The 19,185-nt window shown below is 43.3% G+C and overlaps 1 protein-coding gene across 6 annotated transcripts in view; it reads left to right on the top strand.

Annotated features, from left to right (window-relative positions):
- The window catches only part of rasal2 (RAS protein activator like 2), a 113,630-nt gene that overhangs the window by 79,493 nt on the left and 14,952 nt on the right, over positions 1-19,185 (top strand). For all 6 annotated transcript variants that reach the window (XM_033650571.2, XM_033650570.2, XM_033650569.2 and 3 more), the window contains 7 exons: positions 3,082-3,235; positions 5,195-5,293; positions 8,128-8,682; positions 10,790-10,934; positions 13,975-14,119; positions 15,413-15,652; positions 17,313-17,514. In XM_033650571.2, the coding sequence (XP_033506462.2) occupies positions 3,082-3,235; positions 5,195-5,293; positions 8,128-8,682; positions 10,790-10,934; positions 13,975-14,119; positions 15,413-15,652; positions 17,313-17,514 (1,540 nt within the window). The remainder of the gene's footprint in view (positions 1-3,081; positions 3,236-5,194; positions 5,294-8,127; positions 8,683-10,789; positions 10,935-13,974; positions 14,120-15,412; positions 15,653-17,312; positions 17,515-19,185) is intronic.

Genomic DNA, 19,185 nt, shown 5'->3' with positions numbered 1-19,185 from the left:
CTTCTAACTACATACAACCAGAGAGGAAGAGATAAAGACCAAGATGAAATAAAACAGATTGGACAATACAATGCAACATCTGGACAAATAAGAGAACACAGGAAAGAAAACAGTTAAAGATGTTCCTTCAAGTGATGAACAGGTCCCAAAGGTTCAACATGTCGTGTTCATTTTTCCCAGAGCTGTATGAACACACTTTTTAGAGCCGTAGCCTGACGTGCACCTCCCCAGAAATGTAACTCCACAGTGTCACAGTGACGCAGACCTCCTGTCTGTCTCTGTGAGCTGAAACCATTTCCCTCAGTGGAAACAAAGCTTTGATTTACTTTAATTTCACAGATAAGAAACAATAAATTGTGAAGACAATAAAGCCTCCACACACTGTGTGTGATTTATCCTGGCTGAAATATGAGCGGAGGAAATCTCTGCTAGCTGCTAGGCTAATTTAGACAGTGTAAAATGCCATAGGCTTGTGCTAATAACGTTAGCATGTTGTATTTGCTTGGAAAACGTGTTTAGTATCAGACAGTTGTTTTGTCAGTGAACCTTGTGAGCTGTAATGGAGCTGAATTTTGTAACGTTACCTTTGTTAAATGTTGCTGTTGTCCCTGGCTTCATATGAGTAGAGGAGAAGTCCGCTAGCCGCTAGGCTAAAGCTGTGTTCCAGGCAAGTCTCTGAGCCCGTAAGTCACTACATCAAGTCACGACTCACGACTTCATAGCGTTCCAGGCAAGTCACGCCAAACTGTCAAAGCAACATGGCGGACCATGCAGGGTTTATGTTTGTTTATGATCACTTCTATCGCCAAAGGTGCCGGTTCCTTCCTCATTTGAGCTAAACGGAGGAGAAACGGCGCATAAGGTCACAGATGCTATCATACTTTTTATTTTACGTTGTCTGTGTGTTTGGAAACGTATTTTGTATTGATTTATTCTTGCACTGGAAACTTGCTGTTAGAGCGGCTGCCAATAGTGCGTTAACATTAGGGTTATTTTATGTCTATTTCTCACCGTGTATCACCTGCATCAACACCGCATCCATGGAGCTGCCATTGTTGTTTAGAGGAGTAAGGTCACTGGTTTAGAGTTTAGAGGGCTGTGTGACGTCAGAAAGCGTAACCGGGAGTACATCGATCTGGTACAAGTTCACGGGTGGGAAGTTACAGGTTTGACTGCCGTTCCAGTGCACTGTCACGGGTAGAAGGTTGTAAAAACACGAGTTACGGGTTGCCTGGAACACGCCATTAGTTATACAATGTAAAAATGCCAGAGCCTCATCCTAATTACGTTAGCATGTTGTATTTGTTTGGAAAATGTGTTTAGTGTGTTTTTTCAGACAGTTGTTTTGTCAGTGAACCTTGTGAGCTGTAATGGAGCCAAATTTTGTAACGTTACCTTTGTTAAATGTTGCTGTTGTCCCTGGCTTCATATGGGTAGAGGAGAAGTCTGCTAGCTGCTAGGCTAATTTATACAATGTAAGATGCCATAGGCTCGTGCTAATAATGTTAGCATGTTGTATTTGTGGGGAAAATGTGTCCAGATAAAGACAAGTGTTTGTCTGTGAATGCTGCGAGTTATAGTGAAGCTGATTTGTGTACTTGTGTACCCTGTCTCTGTATTTCATTTCATCACAGTCTATTTTTATAAAACTGGTTGTGATGTCTCAAATGTAGCTTTGACTTGCAGCTGAAAACACGTTGCCTATTTCGTGAAAATATTAAGATATATAGTCAGCCTGTCAGTACAGAGAGATGAATTTCCCGACCCAAGAGTCAGTTAGTCGGTCACTCAGTTTGTGTCTGAACCCCTGGTTGAGTGTGGCTGCTAGCGTTAGCATCAGAGGCTGTGCTAGCTTGGACCTCCTGGTTTGCTGCTAAACGCTTTGTGTTGAGGTGATACAGTATTTTAGACTTCAGTTCTCCGATGGTATGAAAGTTCCTTCCTGCAGAGGTCAGTGCTCCTGTCAACAGTTCCATCTGTTTTTCAAACGTAAATGTTCCGTTCACGGGGCCGAGCAGCGTCGTCTCGTCTCACTGTGGCCCTCAATGACGCACCGGGTCAAAGGGCACCACAGAACATGATTAATCAGTGTTTATTTTTTTAACACTGCATTTTTTCTGTGATTAATTGAAATGAAGGTGTTACCGTGACAGCCATAGTGTCTACATTTAAAAGTCTTTTGGATCAAAATGTTTTGTGTTTTTATTTTGTAAAATCTGATGAAGAAAACGTCAGATTTTTTTTTCAATTGCATAGTTTGAGTACTTTCATCAATAATTCTGGTTCATTGACTTCCACCAGCTTTTAAATCTGAAGTTCATTCACACACTGAGGAGTTTGATGTAAAATCAACGTTTGGTGTCCGTCAGCCTTTTCCTGCTTTATTTTGTAAAGTTTCTTCTGCTGCTGAAAAAGCTGCAGTCGTTCCGTTGACCTCCTCTCATTAACCCCTGACAGCTCCGTCTGCCCCCCTCCCCCGAGACCTCTCTGTAGTTAAACACCTGCCTTGCTCCTCGCTGCGTCACGCTCTGCTGCCTAGCTCCTGCTCTCTCTGGGAGAGGCTGTTGCTATGGAAACGCTCCCGGAGGCCTGATGCGATTGGCCCGTCCCAGGACCTTGTTTACCGGCTGCTGGACTATGGGGAAGCTTCATAAAGGCGGCGACGCTCGCTCGGAGGCGCTGGTGGCAAACAGAGCTGCTGCTGTCTGTGTGGAGGGTCGAGGTGGGCGGACAGTGGGAGCAGAGGGGGAGGAGGAGGAGGTGGAAAAGGAGGAGGAGGAGGAGGAGGAGGAGGAGGAGGAGGGATGCTCTGGGGAACTCCCCTCACCTGGCTCTGTGGTTGTTTTTCGTAGGTATATCTGCTCTCCTGCCTCGCTGTGGGCAGCAGGCGGCTGTGGTGGCGAGCTCAAACACTCAGAGGGAGTTTGATGAATCTCGTGGCGTTGTCATGGTATCAGAGAACTGCGCGGTGCTCAGCGGCGCCCCCTGGCAGCGTTGTTTTATTCTCAAACATCCTCAGGAGCTTAGGACCTGAACCTGCCTCACATTCATCTCTGTTTCCATGTTCCTCTTGTCTTCCAGATCTCGCGGGCTCCCCAGGCTGAAGGAGTCGACCTCCCATGAGTCTTTGCTGAGCCCGGGCAGCGCGGTGGAGGCTCTGGACCTCAGCATGGAGGAGGACGTGTTCATCAAACCTCTGCACAGCAGCATCCTGGGACAGGAGTTCTGCTTCGAGGTGAGGAGGACGGAAACGAATGAGTTCATACTGTGACATCACAGAGACTGTTTGTACCAAACTGAAAACCAGCCGAGGAGTGAGGTCAGGTTTTTATTTATTTTATTTATTGTCGTACACACAGCGAGGACAGAGAGGCAGGGTTTAGGGTTAAACATCATGTATGTCTAAAAAAAGAAAATCACACAAGTACAGAAGGAGTCTGAAACATAAAGTAATGCAGAAGTTGAAGTATGAAGTTGGAAATAAAATGATATATATTTATGGCAGACAGTAATATTAAAGTGTAACGTAAGCAGGAGTGTAGTAAAATATATGTGTATTAAGAAGCAATAAATAAAATAAATCCATGAAATAGGAAGAAATCATCTTCAGTCTGAGGTGGAGAGAAACTTCTGTTGTCAGTGAACAGAAAACACATAATGAGGAGAATTATTACTGTAATAATTAAATGGACCCCGACTGTCGCTTGTTCATTGATTTCTTTTATTTTGTTCTCATAGACTCTCATCACTTTACACATACATGTAAAACGACTCACAGAGAAACTGCTTTTTAATTGAGTTTTGAATTTAACAAACACAAACATTCCTTTTAACAACAGAAAAAAATGTTTATATTTATGCATCTGGTTTATGACAACCTACTTTCATTTAAGATGAAATGATAGAAATCACAACTCATGGAGGGTTCCACCCAAAGTCCAGCACCCTGAGACTGTACGAGTAGTGAAAACAAGGAGCATCCAAGAAAACATCAGGAAGATGTTCACTATCAGCCGCATCAGAAGTTGTGTCAAGTTGCTGCTGGAAAACTCAACATTTCCTTCTTTTGCTCCTAAATAATAAAAGTGTTTACATAACAAAATAACAGGGGACTTTTATTGTGAAGAATCTACAGGAAATGAAATGTGTTATTACGGCCAAGTGTAATAACACGGCAGGGAGGAAGAGTAAAAGCAGAAACAGCAGCAGTGAGATGATGATGATGATGATGAAGAGCTGCAGACAAACAGCTCACCTCCAACAGGTAAACTTCTTTACCTGCCCTGCTGTGGAAAAACACCTGCAGCAACAGTTAGAAGGACTTGAGCCATGGATCAGCCTGCTGCTTTACAGCGTCTTCACTCAAGACAAGTCGTCATCAGTTAAAGACACACCTTTAAGCAGGTAGCCCTGTTGTCATGGAGACGCAAATCCCTGCTGTGCTGGATTGATGGCCCAAACCAAACCAAACCAAACCAAATCAAACCAGCCCATGGCTGTTGAAAAGGGGTAATAGTGGCAGGATGTAAGATACAAGCAGGGACAGCACACACCGAGAGACACGACCAAGTGGACAGGAACATCTGTGCCGAGTCCCGATGGGACACAGATCCTGTGGGACTACAAGTTCCAAGCAGCTGCTAACCAACCAGACACAGCGGCTGTAGACGAGGAGCAGAGCAGGGCCGTCGAGGTAGATGTGGAAATCCCAGCTGACAGCAACATCAGGAAGAAAGAGCCTTTCTCTAACCTCAGTCTTTGAGTAAACTCCTCATCATCACCTAAAGCCCCGTCTCCTCCAAACCCTCTGAGTCCAGTCCCTTTGGAACCAGCAGCAACCCTTCAGACATGGTGCCCAGACTGCTCCGTCCAGCACTCGCTGTATTTCCTCATCAGCGGTGACACAGATGACAACAGATCCTCCCACATATAAAACTCAAATTTAAGGAGAGGGGGGAAAAAGATGTAAACATGTATGCGTGTATGAGTTAAACCGGAATATGATAGGACATAAACAGCACATCACACACAGCTGAACCAATCAGGATAGGTGAGTCAGAGTCTCTGTACGAAGGAATATGAGGGTTTCCAAAGTCTCAGACAAACAGTTTTTTCTTTTCTGTGACCTCACTTCCTTCATGTGATGAATGTAATGATGTCATGGTGTCGTCTCTTTCTCTCTCCCACCTGTCAGGTGACGTACTCGGGCGGCAGCAAGTGTTTCAGCTGCACTTCGGCCTCAGAGAGAGACAAGTGGATGGAGAACCTGAGGAGAACCATTCAGCCCAACAAGGTCTCTCTCACACACACACACACACACACACACACACACACACACACACACTCTTTAAGAGCTACTTCCAGGACGCCGCCGTCCTCGCCTGACATCGAGCCGAGTTTTAAAGTCCTCCGGGTCACGAGTCTCCTCTTTACAGACACGTCAGATTTTTACAAGTCCCTCTTTGTTTTTTGGCAGGTTTTCTCACGCAGTACAAATGTGTTACTCACGCCTGTTGTATTTATAATATTTCTGCACACTGGGGTCCATAAACAGACCTGGAGTTACATAAATCGGGTCTGACTGGAGAGCTGGGACTCTCGTGGATTCAGTGAGCCCACTTTTACTCATGTGTGATGATGGGAGCTCCCATAGCAGCCGTTTCATTGGAGTGAAACAGACATCACTGTATAAAATGACCTACAGTGACCTCCAGGATTATCACAGCCTCATGAAACTCTACAGCCACAAACCAGAGACCTCGAACACTCAGAGGATGTTTGGCTTTCATAGGTATATCCTCCAAATGTCAAGTTTTTGAAACCAAATCACAGCATGGATTTTTAAAGTCTTGGTGTCTCAGTGTGATGTGTTGGAGGGAATTTTTTAAAACTTTTTTTTCAGTTCTCAAGTGTTTAAACATGCTTAAATTTAGCACCAAATCTGTGTAACAAATGGCATCAACCCAAAAACTCCTGCAGCAACTATTGAGACACAACTTATCACGGGCATGTCCATCATATACTTTCATTATGAAGTTCTAAGCCCTGATTCACTCTAAACGTTCAGTCTTTGAGCAGACGGCTCACACACACAGTGTTTCTGACTATAACAACTTGACACACAGCACTGAGCTGCATCTCTAATTAATCTTTAGGTTTCCAGCTTTCTCATGATGTAAACCACCTCCATGAGGCATCTACTGTCCACCTGCTGTCCCCATAAAGATCTTGTTCCCTCTAAGAGAGACGAACGTTACAGACGACAAAATACACCTGCTAATTAAATCCATGCTCTACTTTATAACCACAGTGGGTTTGTTAAAGTGAGCGACTTGGACATAATTCATAAAATACACGTAGTGTAAATTGCTTCTCTAACTGTGAATGTTGTCTTGGCAGTGTTAGAAAAAGTTCTTTTTCTGAAGTAGAACTGCTAATATCACACACTGGGCCCGTGTGTTGCTCAGGACTAGAGATGCTCCAATTTATCACCTGATATCGTCCTTGTTGACTGCCACCAACCTGTTGGCAAACAAGATTCACATTCACTGATGTCAGTGTTCGATGTTCTTCTGTAGTGTGACATTAAAGTCCTGTTTCCACCGAGCAGTTCAGTCCAGTTCAGTTCAGTTCAGTTCAGTTCGGTACGCTTTTTTTCTGTTCCCACAGTGAAAGTTGTGGATGGTCCCAACAGAAGCGTTCCTTAGCGTCCCCATGTTTGGTCCCCCCTCTGTTGGGGTACCTAGCACACAGATCTGGTACTAAAAGGTGGAGCTAGAAATCCTGCAGTCTGATTGGTCAGTAGAGGACAGTCACTCTGGTTTTATGTAACCTCTGTTCATACATCAGTAAACTACAACTATAAAATGAAAGAGAAAAAAATAACTTCATTCACTGGGCCGACTGCCGGCAACTTTTAAGGTGGAACGTTAACTTGTAATGTTACTCAATGCATGAGTTGATGACGTGAATCCATCAGCACACCTTACATTTCACTGTGACAACTTTGACCATCACTTTAGTTTTTATATGACACACACTTTTAGTAATGACTTTAAAAATATAGATTAATTTGGAGCGGATTATGTGAAGGTCATATATTCTAATCCTCACTTCCTGTGGGCTACAGCAACACTAAACCCCTGAGCTTGCCTGAGAAGGACTAAATGCACAAAGCTGCTATTTTTAAATATCCCATGGAGAGAGACTCTCACTGCAGCCTGTTCTATTTTGTTGTGAAAATGTGGGCGTGCAGCCTCGTTCTGTGGACGATAAACCAGGTGCAGACTTCCATCTGTGTCACCGCTGATGAGGAAATACAGCGAGTGCTGGACGGAGCAGTGAGTGACAACAACCCCGCCCACATTTAAGAGGACTGTCTGAACACACCGAGGGTCTAGGTACCATGTCTGAAGGCTTACTGCTGGTTCCAAAGGTACTGGACTGAAAAGGTTTGGTGGAGACGGAGCTTAATTTTGTGCAGGCTAAAAGCAGGGCTCCAGACTGACGGCCACAAACTTAGTGATCTCACTGTTGTGTGGTGAGATGGAGGAGGAGCGCTGGTTAACGTTGTAACAGAAACTAAATCAATAACAACATAAAAACATCAGTCGGCCATATTGTTATTTTAAACATTGGTATTGGAATCGGACCAGAATTTCATAATCAGTGCATCCCTACTCAGGACTCAAGAAGCGCACTGTTGAGTGTCACCAGCAGAGTTAAAAACAGTACAAAAGACACACACATCCCAACGTCCAATGGATGTCTGGCAAAGTAGAAAACAAATAAGTCCACACACCAAGCAGCTGCAGGGTAATGTTTCGAGCCCACAGCTGAGGAGCCTGAGGAAGAGCCGTGGACTTGAAACGTCATCCTGCAGTAAAATCCTTCTCAACAGCTGCTTGGTGTGTGGACTTATTTGTTTTCTACATTTTAGCAAAGTTAAAATTGTTTGACAGACAGATGGAACAAAAAAAAACAAGATAATGAGTTAAAAACTGTGCAATAATTAAAGTGTTGTTTGGGTGAAGAATTAAGAACTGTCATCTTCTGCAGTCAAACCTGTGTCTTGTTCAGGTCGTTGTTCTTTGAGATGTTTTAACGGAGGGTTGTTTGTGTTTCCAGGACAACTGTCGGCGGGCGGAGAACCTGCTGCGCCTGTGGATCATCGAAGCCAAAGACCTGCCGCCTAAGAAGAAGTATTTCTGCGAGCTGTGTCTGGACGACGTCCTGTACGCCCGAACCACCAGCAAAACCCGCCACGACAGCCTGTTCTGGGGCGAGTACTTCGACTTCTCCAGCCTGCCCGCCATGCACAGCATCACCGTGCACATCTACCGCGACGTGGACAAGAAGAAGAAGAAGGACAAGAACAACTACGTGGGCCTGGTGAACATCCCCGTGTCGGGTGTGACGGGCCGGCAGTTTGTGGAGAAGTGGTACCCGGTCAGCACGCCCACCACCAGCAAGACCAAAGGAGGGGGGCCGTCGATCCGCATCAAGTCCCGCTTCCAGACCATCTCCATCCTGCCCATGGAGCAGTACAAGGAGTTCGCCGAGTTTGTCACCAATAACTACACCATGCTGTGCTCTGTGCTGGAGCCCGTCATCAGCGTCAAGAACAAGGAGGAGATGGCCTGTGCGCTCGTCCACATCCTGCAGAGCACCGGGAGGGCAAAGGTCAGAGTCCAACAGCCAATCAGCAGCCTGCATTTAGACGAGTAGTTCCACGCTGTAGAGGGAAATACTCTTATTTACAGTCAGAGACAGATAATCAGCGCTCTCACATCTGTAGTGTAAAAGCCTTCGCACACTGAGTCTGTTCCTCCAAAATTTTCACATGTCTAAAAAACACGACTTCACATTGTGTTTGTCACGTTCACACACTGAGTCAGAAACTTTCATCCGTCATTAAAGTTTTTGCAACAGGTCCCATTTTCTGTGTTTTCCGATCCGTCAGAGCCTTTAGAGACGTTTGACCAGGAGTCAGTGAGGGAAATGTCTCTTTTAATTTTGTCATGTGTTGTGAATTTTCACAACGAATAGAACAATTGAACGCATCAGAATCAGTGTGTGATGTTTCTGTGCGTAACGATTTGTTTTTTCATATAGCTTAGCATAAAGCAGCTAGCCTGACGGTCAGAAAGTAAAGAAAAATCTGCTTCATATTTAACAGTGGTATCAGACTTATCATCTGACTCTCAGCAATAAGAGCTTATTGTTTAACGTAATACGTAAGAAATATTTTCCTGACTTTGATTAATCTCAAAATTGCTGTGCTTAATTTAAGATTCAACTGTGTATATGAAGTGGGGCTGCAACTAAAGGTTGCAGATGATAATTAACTTAAAAATACAGGGTGACGGACTTCTGAATTGAATGTAGGTTGTAGGGCAGCAAAGTTTTGTCACCATTCAGTGGATGTGCTGAAAAACTTTCAGCTGTGTCGGACAAACTGGTGATTTATTATGATTTTTAGAAGTTTGGATGTGAAATTTTGATTTAATGTAATAGGCCACGCCCCCTTTAAGCAATAATTTTCAAATGTGCATCGACTGAGACGTGACCCTAGGTGATGCAAACCAAGGTTCGTACAAATATCTTTGGCTGATTATGAGATATCAACGTTTGGCATGTGTAGCGCCCCCCATTGGTCGATTTGAATCAAACTTTCAGGGTGTGATTCAGATACTTCTGGAGACATTTCCTTCAAGTTTTGTGACGAGTGGCCTTTCAAAACAAAATTTCTTCGAACCCTAATTATAGCGCCCCCATCTGGCCTGTTGGCATTATATTGTTTGAGCAGCATTTGCACACAACTTCTAGTCATTGGTGAAAATGTCACGTCTCCACGATGTAGCATCTCACGGGATTTTGTAAAACAATAATTAGATAATACATTTTTGGGCTTTAACCCCTAAAAATGATGATGATGATGATGATGTGTCTGTGCCAGACAAGCACGTCCTCTTTCATCTGAAATATGATTATTAGACTCACTGTGCTTTATTAATAATGAAATATTGTGACAACATTTTACCTTCATGAAAAACTTTTTTCAATTTGGATATTTCACATGAAAATATTGTGATTTTGACTATTTGAATAAATTGTTCAGCTCTGGTGAGACGTTGAGGTCCAGAAGATGCTGTGAGAGCTGCTGCTGCGAGTAACGAAACAGAAACTTATACAGATGAATTTTACAGGAAGGTGAGCTCAAACGTATCCAATCAGCTGATCAGAGAAATAACTGTGAAGCAGAAACTCAGTTTGCAGCGTCGATGGATATTTTTCATCAAATGTAAATTTAGTCAGCACCAACAGCATTGCTGATCAACTGATGTGTGAATATATTTACCCCAACAAAGATTTGTTTGGTCATCTGGAAAAAATATCCCCATCAAATATTGTGTGAGAACGATCGGTCATTTATTTTATTATAAGAAATATTAAATCATAAATTGTTTACGTGAATGGCGGCGCTGTTTGCTTCTTATTTTGGACGTATTGACAGATCACAGACCTACTCGTAGTTCAGATCCCAAATATCCAAAATATTTGTTAACAAAATCCATCTATAAAATCTCACAGTGAGGAGACATGATGTCATCCGTAGCAACAGGGTCAGCCCCGCCCCCTCTCGTCTCCGCTGACATGTCTCCAGATTTCTATAGACGTATTTTGGAAATGAAACACTGATGAAATCACTTTCCACATTATGAGTGATCACTGACATCACTCACTGTCTCCTCCTCCTCCTCTTCCTCCTCCTCTTCCTCCTGTCCAGGACTTCCTGACAGACTTGGTGATGTCAGAGGTGGACCGCTGTGCCGACCACGACGTCCTGATCTTCAGGGAGAACACGTTGGCCACCAAAGCCATCGAGGAATATCTGAAGCTGGTGGGACAGAAATACCTGCACGACGCACTCGGTGAGTCTCAGCTCACACACACACACACACACACACACACACACCTGAACACACACCTGTAAGCAGGTTTAGATGACAGCAGAACTCGTGGCTGGAGGCGTTACGTTTTCTGGTTGTCAGTCCATCCCTTCTTTTCTTGTGATTGCGATATCTCAAGAACCTCGTAGGGAATTTCTTCAAATTTGGCACAAATGTCCACTTGGACTCAATTATGAGTTTTATTAGATTTGGTTGCCAAATGTCAAGGTCACTGTGACCTCTCGTCTGTATCATTCTCATGAAAGCAATAACTCAAGAAGGCCTTCAGGGAATTTCCCTAAATTTGGCACAAACGAAGAATTTGGTGGTCAAAGGTCACTCTGACCTCACAAAACATGTTTTTGGCCATAACTCAAGAATTCAAATGCTAAATATGACAAAACTTGACACAAATGTCTGACAGGATAAAATAATGAAGTCATGACATTTTATATCCAAAAGGTCAAAGGTCAGCTTGACTGTGACAAGCCAGTAATTCTAGTTTAAACTTAAAGTGAACGTAACAATGTGTAAAACTAGAATAACAATAGAAGTAAAAATAGAAACTGTATCAGAGGAATTATGGACAGAGTGACTCGAGCTGAAACCAAAATGTTTTTATTTCTTGTTGTGGAAAAATGTTAATTTATGTGTAAGTTTATAAATTAATTTCAGACAGTTAGTGACAAATATCAGTAAAGCAGTGCCCCCAGCTGCAGTGTGACTTTCTCCAGTTTCTCATTTAAAAATATTGTGATGTTTGATTTTATAAATATTTTTCAGTAGAATGAGCAGGCAGAGTTCACAGCGTGTCAGCAGCATCACGTCGATCCTAAATTAGATCAGAAGTCTTCAAAACACGTTTTTTATGATTTTTATGGACCGCTGAATGCTTAAATTAGAAATCATTATGTCTCCACTCTGCTGCATCATCTTCACCCTCCTCCTCCTCCTTGGAGTGATTCTGCTCAGTTAGCATGTTGTGAAACATTTCAGAGACGCTGTGAAGAGACCTAAAATAGTTCTTAAGAAGAAACTGTCAGAGACCCACGAGACCTGCTGTCATCACAAACCAGGAAACATTAGACTCATCACGTCGGCTCTCAGAGCTTTATTATTAGCAGGAAAACTTCAGTCGAAAACACCAATATTTTCACCCTCGTTAAGATATTTATAGGTTCACATCTGGAAATAGATAACTTCTGACTTCCTGCAGTGCGTTAGGTAACACGAGTCCTCCGCAGCGTTCCTCCACTGAGGTCTTTTATTGTGACAGTTTTTATCGTACATGTTGAGCAGCTGCGTTCTTTTCAGCTGACGTTCAACAACCCGTGATTCGTGTCGTTCTGCTGCGTCACCTGCTGATCAGACACTCGGAGGGACTCGTTAAAGCTTAATGACGAGTCAAAACCTGCTTCAGTGTTCATGAGACTGCAGAAAACATGAACATGGAACATTTTCAAAATCAGTATTGGTTTGTTAATGATCACACAGGTGTTTCAGTTTTTATTTGTCACATCGCCAGTGTTGTAAAAAGAGAAAATTAAAAAGTAAAGCAAATGAGTAGTAGGGGATTAATTCAAAGGTTAATGAATAAAGAAGCAAATTAAAACAAAAATAATGTTTTCACACATTCCATTAAATAATCTCCTCATTATACTAAATATTTTGGTAGATTTAAATTTATTTATCCAGTCATTTATTTATTTTTGAGTCCTGTACAGACCCTTTAAGGGCCGACGTCACGATGACGTCATGTTATCAGCTGGAGGTGCAGCTGCCTCTCCCCCACAGGGCTGTAGGCTCCACAGGAGTGTTAAAATGTGTTTGTCTTGTTGTGTTATTGGGAGCCAGAATAGAAGGAGTCATGGCTCAAAACCAGCCGCCACTGCCCGTCAACAAAAACAAAGACAACTATGGTTAAATGTGATAAGACCAAAGGACTGGACGGAGGCCATCATCAAAAATGCTCACATGTGCAGCGCACACTTCATATCAGGTTAGGGAAAAAGTATTTCCTGTTGTAGGGATGAATAAGGTTATGTGTATTAAGGGTTATCATGTCCACCTCATCAGAAACTGGGGAGGGATTAAGAGGAAGATTGGATTTCTCTGCAACGCTAACTTTTTAGCACATTAGCTAACGTTAGCTTCCATAGCAAAACAAACAAGTGTGGTCCTCCTTTGTAAGATTGGCTTCCTGTGACATCATCCATCCACTGAGTGAGAGCATACGGGTCGGCCAGTCTGGTCCCGTTGGTCAGTGTTTACTTATTCAAGTAACACTGGCGGTCCCGGAGAGTGAGTGACCTGACATGGTGCGTTGGTAAATTCAGTCTGACGCTCTACACTAAAATGAGAGCCCTGTTGGTGGAAGAAACGCAGCGTTATATTTCTACATGAATGAACCAACGGTTAAGTTAATCACACATTCACTCCGCTCGGCGCTCTGCTGCTCCGTCTCCACAGACAGAGTGTCCAGAGTGCGCTCTGCCACTCTGAGAGTGCGCTGCTCTGGATAACCCAACGCTACATTCAGACAGCGCTCCCAATTTATCAACGCTCCAGTTTGTGTCAGAGTGCGCTCCCACACTCACAATGAGTGTTTCTGAACGCACCACTCACATCATCTTCCTCCATCGTCTAAAACAAGACAACACAACTTGTTAGCTAGCGCTAGCTAATGTCTGTGGAGAACTGTTTTGCCTCCAGCTAAGCCCCGCCCACCAACACACATCACACTGTGTACTGACAGTAAAAGGGTCTGTACTATTAAGTCTCTATCAGTCAATCAGAACTTAACAGCAATCAATAATCAATCATTTCACTGATCATTTATTATTATGGAATCAGTTTGGAAATTTGATAAACAGAGAAATGAACTTGGCTGATGTTTGTGTTCTGAAATTACTTTAAATGTGAAGAGGTCATTTAACTTAAAACTATCGTCACTGTGATTAATTAAGTAACCATTAAGTGTGTGTGTGTGTGTGTGTGTGTGTGTGTGTGTGTGTGTCACCAGGTGAGTTCATCAAAGCTCTGTACGAGTCAGATGAGAACTGTGAGGTGGATCCCAGTCGATGCTCCAGCAGTGAGCTGGCCGAACACCAGAGTAACCTGAAGATGTGCTGCGAGCTGGCTTTCTGCAAGATCATCAATTCCTACTGGTACCAGTACACACCCAGTACACACCCAGTACACACTCACACCTGTAGTGCCACATAAACTCACTTAATAACTAAACCAGGAGCTACACAAAGAACAAACTCTAAAAAACATAAATTGGCCATAACAGTCAAAATAATTTTAAAAACTAGCGCATTAAAACGGATTAGATAAATATAAATAAATAAAATATCTACTAACAGGAATATTTATTTGTTTATCAACTGATATATTGTAACATTTTCATCATGAATATATCTGCCTTACAAATCCAGTCAGACTGTAGTTGACAATGCCTCAATAATCACACCAGTATATAACATGTATGTACATGTGAAGGTTTTTCAAAAACAAAATATGATTTCAGACGTTCCTCTTTAACCCCAGTGTATTGTTTTATTTCCTCGTTAGTGTGCTGAAGGTTATTAATGTAAAGTTAAAGAAGTCGAGGAGCTCTGACGCCTGAATGTTTCATCAAAAAGAAACACAGCGACTCTGCCACCTGCTGTCAGAGAGATGCAACAACAGGACGGAGTCAGAATAAAGAGCCTCCAGTGTGCTGATGAAGTGCTGACCTTCACCCTGCTCCGTTAACACGCTGCTCTGATTGGCTGAAACAGCCTCTGTCATATTAATCAGCTCGTCAGATAACTAACGAACACATTAAATTATGCAGATTATTTTTCCCTGCAGCGTTTTTACTGCAGAGTGTTTATCAGTGAGTCCTTCACTGTCTGAGTCTCTGCAGCGACTGTCAGGAGACACATTTTAGGAAGTAGAGTACAATCTTTGGGCACAAACAGACCCGGAAAACTCAATCCCTTAAGTTTTTACCTTAAAATTCCATTAATGTACTCACCAATAATAATGTAACTATGGTGTTTAATGTGATTTTAGAAGATACATTTATGAATTGCAGTATATTCAGGTATTTTTTTGACTTACAGTATAAGCAGATTTAAGACAAAAAAAATCCCTTAAAATTGACCAATTTACACTAAAGCCATCCCTTAATTTATACCTGAGCAGACTGTAAGTTTTTAAAAATGAACGTTTAAATGTAGGAAAGACTTTAATGCTTTGTAGCCATATTTGGAGGCTTTTTGCCCTTAAATCTTGTAAACTCTCAATATATATTTTGTAATCTATTTATTTATTGATTCATTAAACCCACATTTGGGCTGAACTACTGAATTTGCACCAAAACCAAAAATGTCAGTAAATCTTCTCTGAAGCAGCACAAACCCGATCCTTCCTCCCTGCAGTGACGGCTGACACCCTTCCTGTCTCCGCAGTGTGTTTCCTCGGGAGCTGAAGGAGGTGTTTGCATCGTGGAAGCAGCAGTGTGTCGCTCGCGGCCACCAGCAGGACATCAGCAAGCGTCTGATCAGCGCTTCGTTATTCCTGCGCTTCCTCTGCCCCGCCATCATGTCGCCGTCGCTCTTCAACCTGATGCAGGAGTATCCCGACGACCGGACGTCCCGAACGCTAACGCTCATCGCTAAAGTCATCCAGAACCTCGCCAACTTCACCAAGTGAGTGTGCGCAGGTGGACAGCAGCCACACTGCCCTGATAAATTCAGTACAAGCTTTTCTTTTTCAGAGGTGATGATTCAGGAGAGATTGTCAGGGTGTTGGTGTCAGTTTGGGTCCTGATGGTTGTTGCTGAAGCTTCTGAGCAGAGAGATCTTCCCCGTGAACGTTTCTCCTCTCACCTCCAGTCCAAGTCTCTGAAAATGCATCCACGTTTTCCAAAGACACAAACTCCACTAAAAGTTTCTATAGCTGTTAGTAAAGCCTCCTGACAGCTGATCCAGCTGTGATCAGCTGCTGCCGTCATCACAAACAGACGTCGCTTCACATGACGTCTCATTTCTCTAAAGACATATTTCCTCGTATCTACCCGCTGTTCAGATTGTTCCTGAATCCTCTCAGCCTCCACATGTGCATCAGCTTTGAGGGCCGGACTGGACCCTTCGTCGGGCCGTTTCTGGTCCCTGGGCCGTATGTTTGATACCTCTGGTTTAATCTGTTAACTGTCTTCACGCCGGTATGAAACTTCAGAGTGAGGTGACGTATCAGATCAGTAGAGCCGCAGCATCCAATAGATCCAATGTGGGGCGTGTGTTGACTGATAAAAGACTTCTGTGAAGGCTCCTTTCATGTATCCTCCCTCCTCCCTCCTCACTCCTCCCTCCTCCCTCCTCAGAGCAGAAATAAGAGCTTTGAGATGGCGTTAAAGATGCTGCACCAGAAGGACTTTTGGTTCAAGCAAGAATTAGGGGAGGAAATGACAAATTAAAGACTTGGACGAACCTCTCGTCAACAATGCACAGTGCTCCCAAAAGTATAGAAAATTTCCACATGAGAGAAAAATCAGGCAGAATTAAGAAAAATTGTAGGTAAGCATGAAAATATTTTTACTGCAGGTTCATCCAGCCGTTCATGTCGTCACTTATCTCTATGTTCTATCACTGGAGCAGGTGTAACAGCAGCTGGAGCCGCTACATGACCTACATGAGCTACACGCCTCGCCCACCTTAACGTACACGTCAGTCCACGATCAGTCCCGGTGGCCTGGAGGCAGAAGCTCTGATGCAAACGCACAGTTGGAGATTAGCTAGCCATGATGCACTACGTTAACGTTACGCCTCGTTATTTACAAAGTGAATCATGTCTTTATGTGTTATGAATCATAAAGTGAATCATTGCTACGTTTAGCCTCATGTTTATTCACTACAACGTCGTGTTGTATCAGGGTTCAGATGACCGTCATGTTGGTGGGATTGTCTTGTACTGCTGGGTGCAGTTTGTGGGGGTGTCGTGTACGCTACAACAGGAATGTGTCTGCAGCTATACGTGTCTCAGTTGACACAGTATGTACATCACTTCATGTCCTCCATCTGAGTTTTGTGCTTCATAATAGTCACGATTGCAAACAAGCTTTTGGATGAGACCCAGTTTTGAACATGAAGATGTGGAGGTGACTCTCAGGAACAGACCTGCTCCCAGAATGAAATAAACCCTGTTGACCCTTGAAATGAAGTTTAAGGATAAAATTAAATATTTAAGGACTGAACACGTTTGTGCAACTCTGGCTTTTGTTTTTGACAAGTGTTTTCTTACGATGGTTAAGGAAGCTCTGAACAGAGAAACAAGTATCTGAATTTGGAGAAAACTGTGTGTCGTCTGCAGGTTTGGAAACAAAGAGGAGTACATGGCCTTTATGAATGACTTCCTGGAGCACGAGTGGGCAGGGATGATGCGTTTCCTGTCAGAGATCTCCAACCCGGAGACGCTGTCCAACACGCCGGGCTTCGAGGGTTACATCGACCTCGGCCGCGAGCTGTCCGTCCTTCACGCTCTGCTGTGGGAGGTCGTCTCTCAGCTGGACAAGGTACCAACCAACCAACAGCTGCGTGTGTGTGTGTGTGTGTGTGTGTGACGACATTCACAGGTTTTATTAATGGTTTTGGCAGACTGTGGCCAAGCGGCAAGCTTCCGGTTTAGCACTCCACTAACTTGAATAGGTATAAAATAATTTAATCTCGCAGCTCTTGTAGAATTTGGAAATGTTATCGGACCAAATGGATCAAATCCTGATGGTGAAACAAGTCATTTCATAGAGGTCGTTACGCTAAAACAAATGTATCCGCTGATTTCTAGACATCTCTTTCACAATGTAAGTCTATGGGGAAAAGTCTTCTTGGGCCCAGTGACTTCACGTGACACATCCTGGAAATTGCAGTACCACTGTTTGGCCACTACAAAAATTGGCGTAAAAGCCTGGTGCACTTTCTTTTGGCCTGCTGCCTCCGTGGACTACTTCCTGGCAGCTAAATATCAACCAGTGAGAGGAATTAAGAAAGTTGATACGTCGCTTTTACTTCAACTCGTTTTTAAACTCTTTCAGAATTCGTGAACTGTTCAATAACTCTTCAATAAGTGTCAGTAATAAGAAGTTCTGGACGCTCAGGACTGACTTCCTGTTCCCATTAGTCTTACACTAGATGGTATCAAAGTATTACATTATACCATGGTATTAGAAATCCAGAAGTTATGATTTTTAATACCATCAAATATACAGATGTTTCTCTTTTTATTAAACTGAAAGCAGATGCTGTATTGATGTGAGGCCACCAGAGGTCAGTCTCAGGTGGGGCTGCGAGTGGTGGGATAACGTTACAGGGCGAGTAGAAAAGAAAAAATTCCTCTGCCCTGTTTGGGAGTTTTGCCACATGTAACGATACCTTGTTTCTGCGGATGGACGGTTTGCTGGTGGATTTACGAAACCCACCAGCAACTACAAACCACGGACTTTAGTTCACTGCTAGTGCTTGGCTAGCTAAGTACTATCAGGAATTAACCTCTTCCACCGGTAAGCTACACTGTGTAAGTGCTGTTTTAAGCTCCGTCTCCACCAAACCCTTTCAGTCCAGTCCCTTTGGAACAAAATAGAACAGGCTGCAGTGAGAGTCTCTCTCCATGGGATATTTAAAAATAGCAGCTTTGTGCATTTAGTCCTTCTCAGGCAAGCTCAGGGGTTTAGTGTTGCTGTAGCCCACAGGAAGTGAGGATTAGAATATATGACCTTCACATAATCCGCTCCAAATTAATCTATATTTTTAAAGTCATTACTAAAAGTGTGTGTCGTATAAAAACTAAAGTGATGGTCAAAGTTGTCACAGTGAAATTTAAGGTGTGCTGATGGATTCACGTCATCAACTCATGCATTGAGTAACATTACAAGTTAACGTTCCACCTTAAAAGTTGCCGGCAGTCGGCCCAGTGAATGAAGTGATAGGTACCCCAACAGAGGGGGGACCAAACATGGGGACGCTAAGGAACGCTTCTGTTGGGACCATCCACAACTTTACACTGTGGAGACAGAAACTATGAACTGAACTGAACTGAACTGAACTGAACTGCTTGGTGGAAACAGGACTTTAGTTTTCAGTGGACTCGTGCAGGTAGGCTTAGAGAAACAAAGGGGGACTCACTGTGTCCAGGTGGCGTAATGGTCAGGAAAACCCTGCTGTTGATTCTGACATCATGTTGGTGATGTCGT

Source organism: Epinephelus lanceolatus, chromosome 12 (assembly GCF_041903045.1).
Source record: "Epinephelus lanceolatus isolate andai-2023 chromosome 12, ASM4190304v1, whole genome shotgun sequence".
Classification (NCBI taxonomy): domain Eukaryota; kingdom Metazoa; phylum Chordata; class Actinopteri; order Perciformes; family Serranidae; genus Epinephelus; species Epinephelus lanceolatus.
The sequence above is the reverse complement of the archived record's forward strand: the minus strand, read 5'-3'. Positions and strand labels throughout refer to the sequence as shown.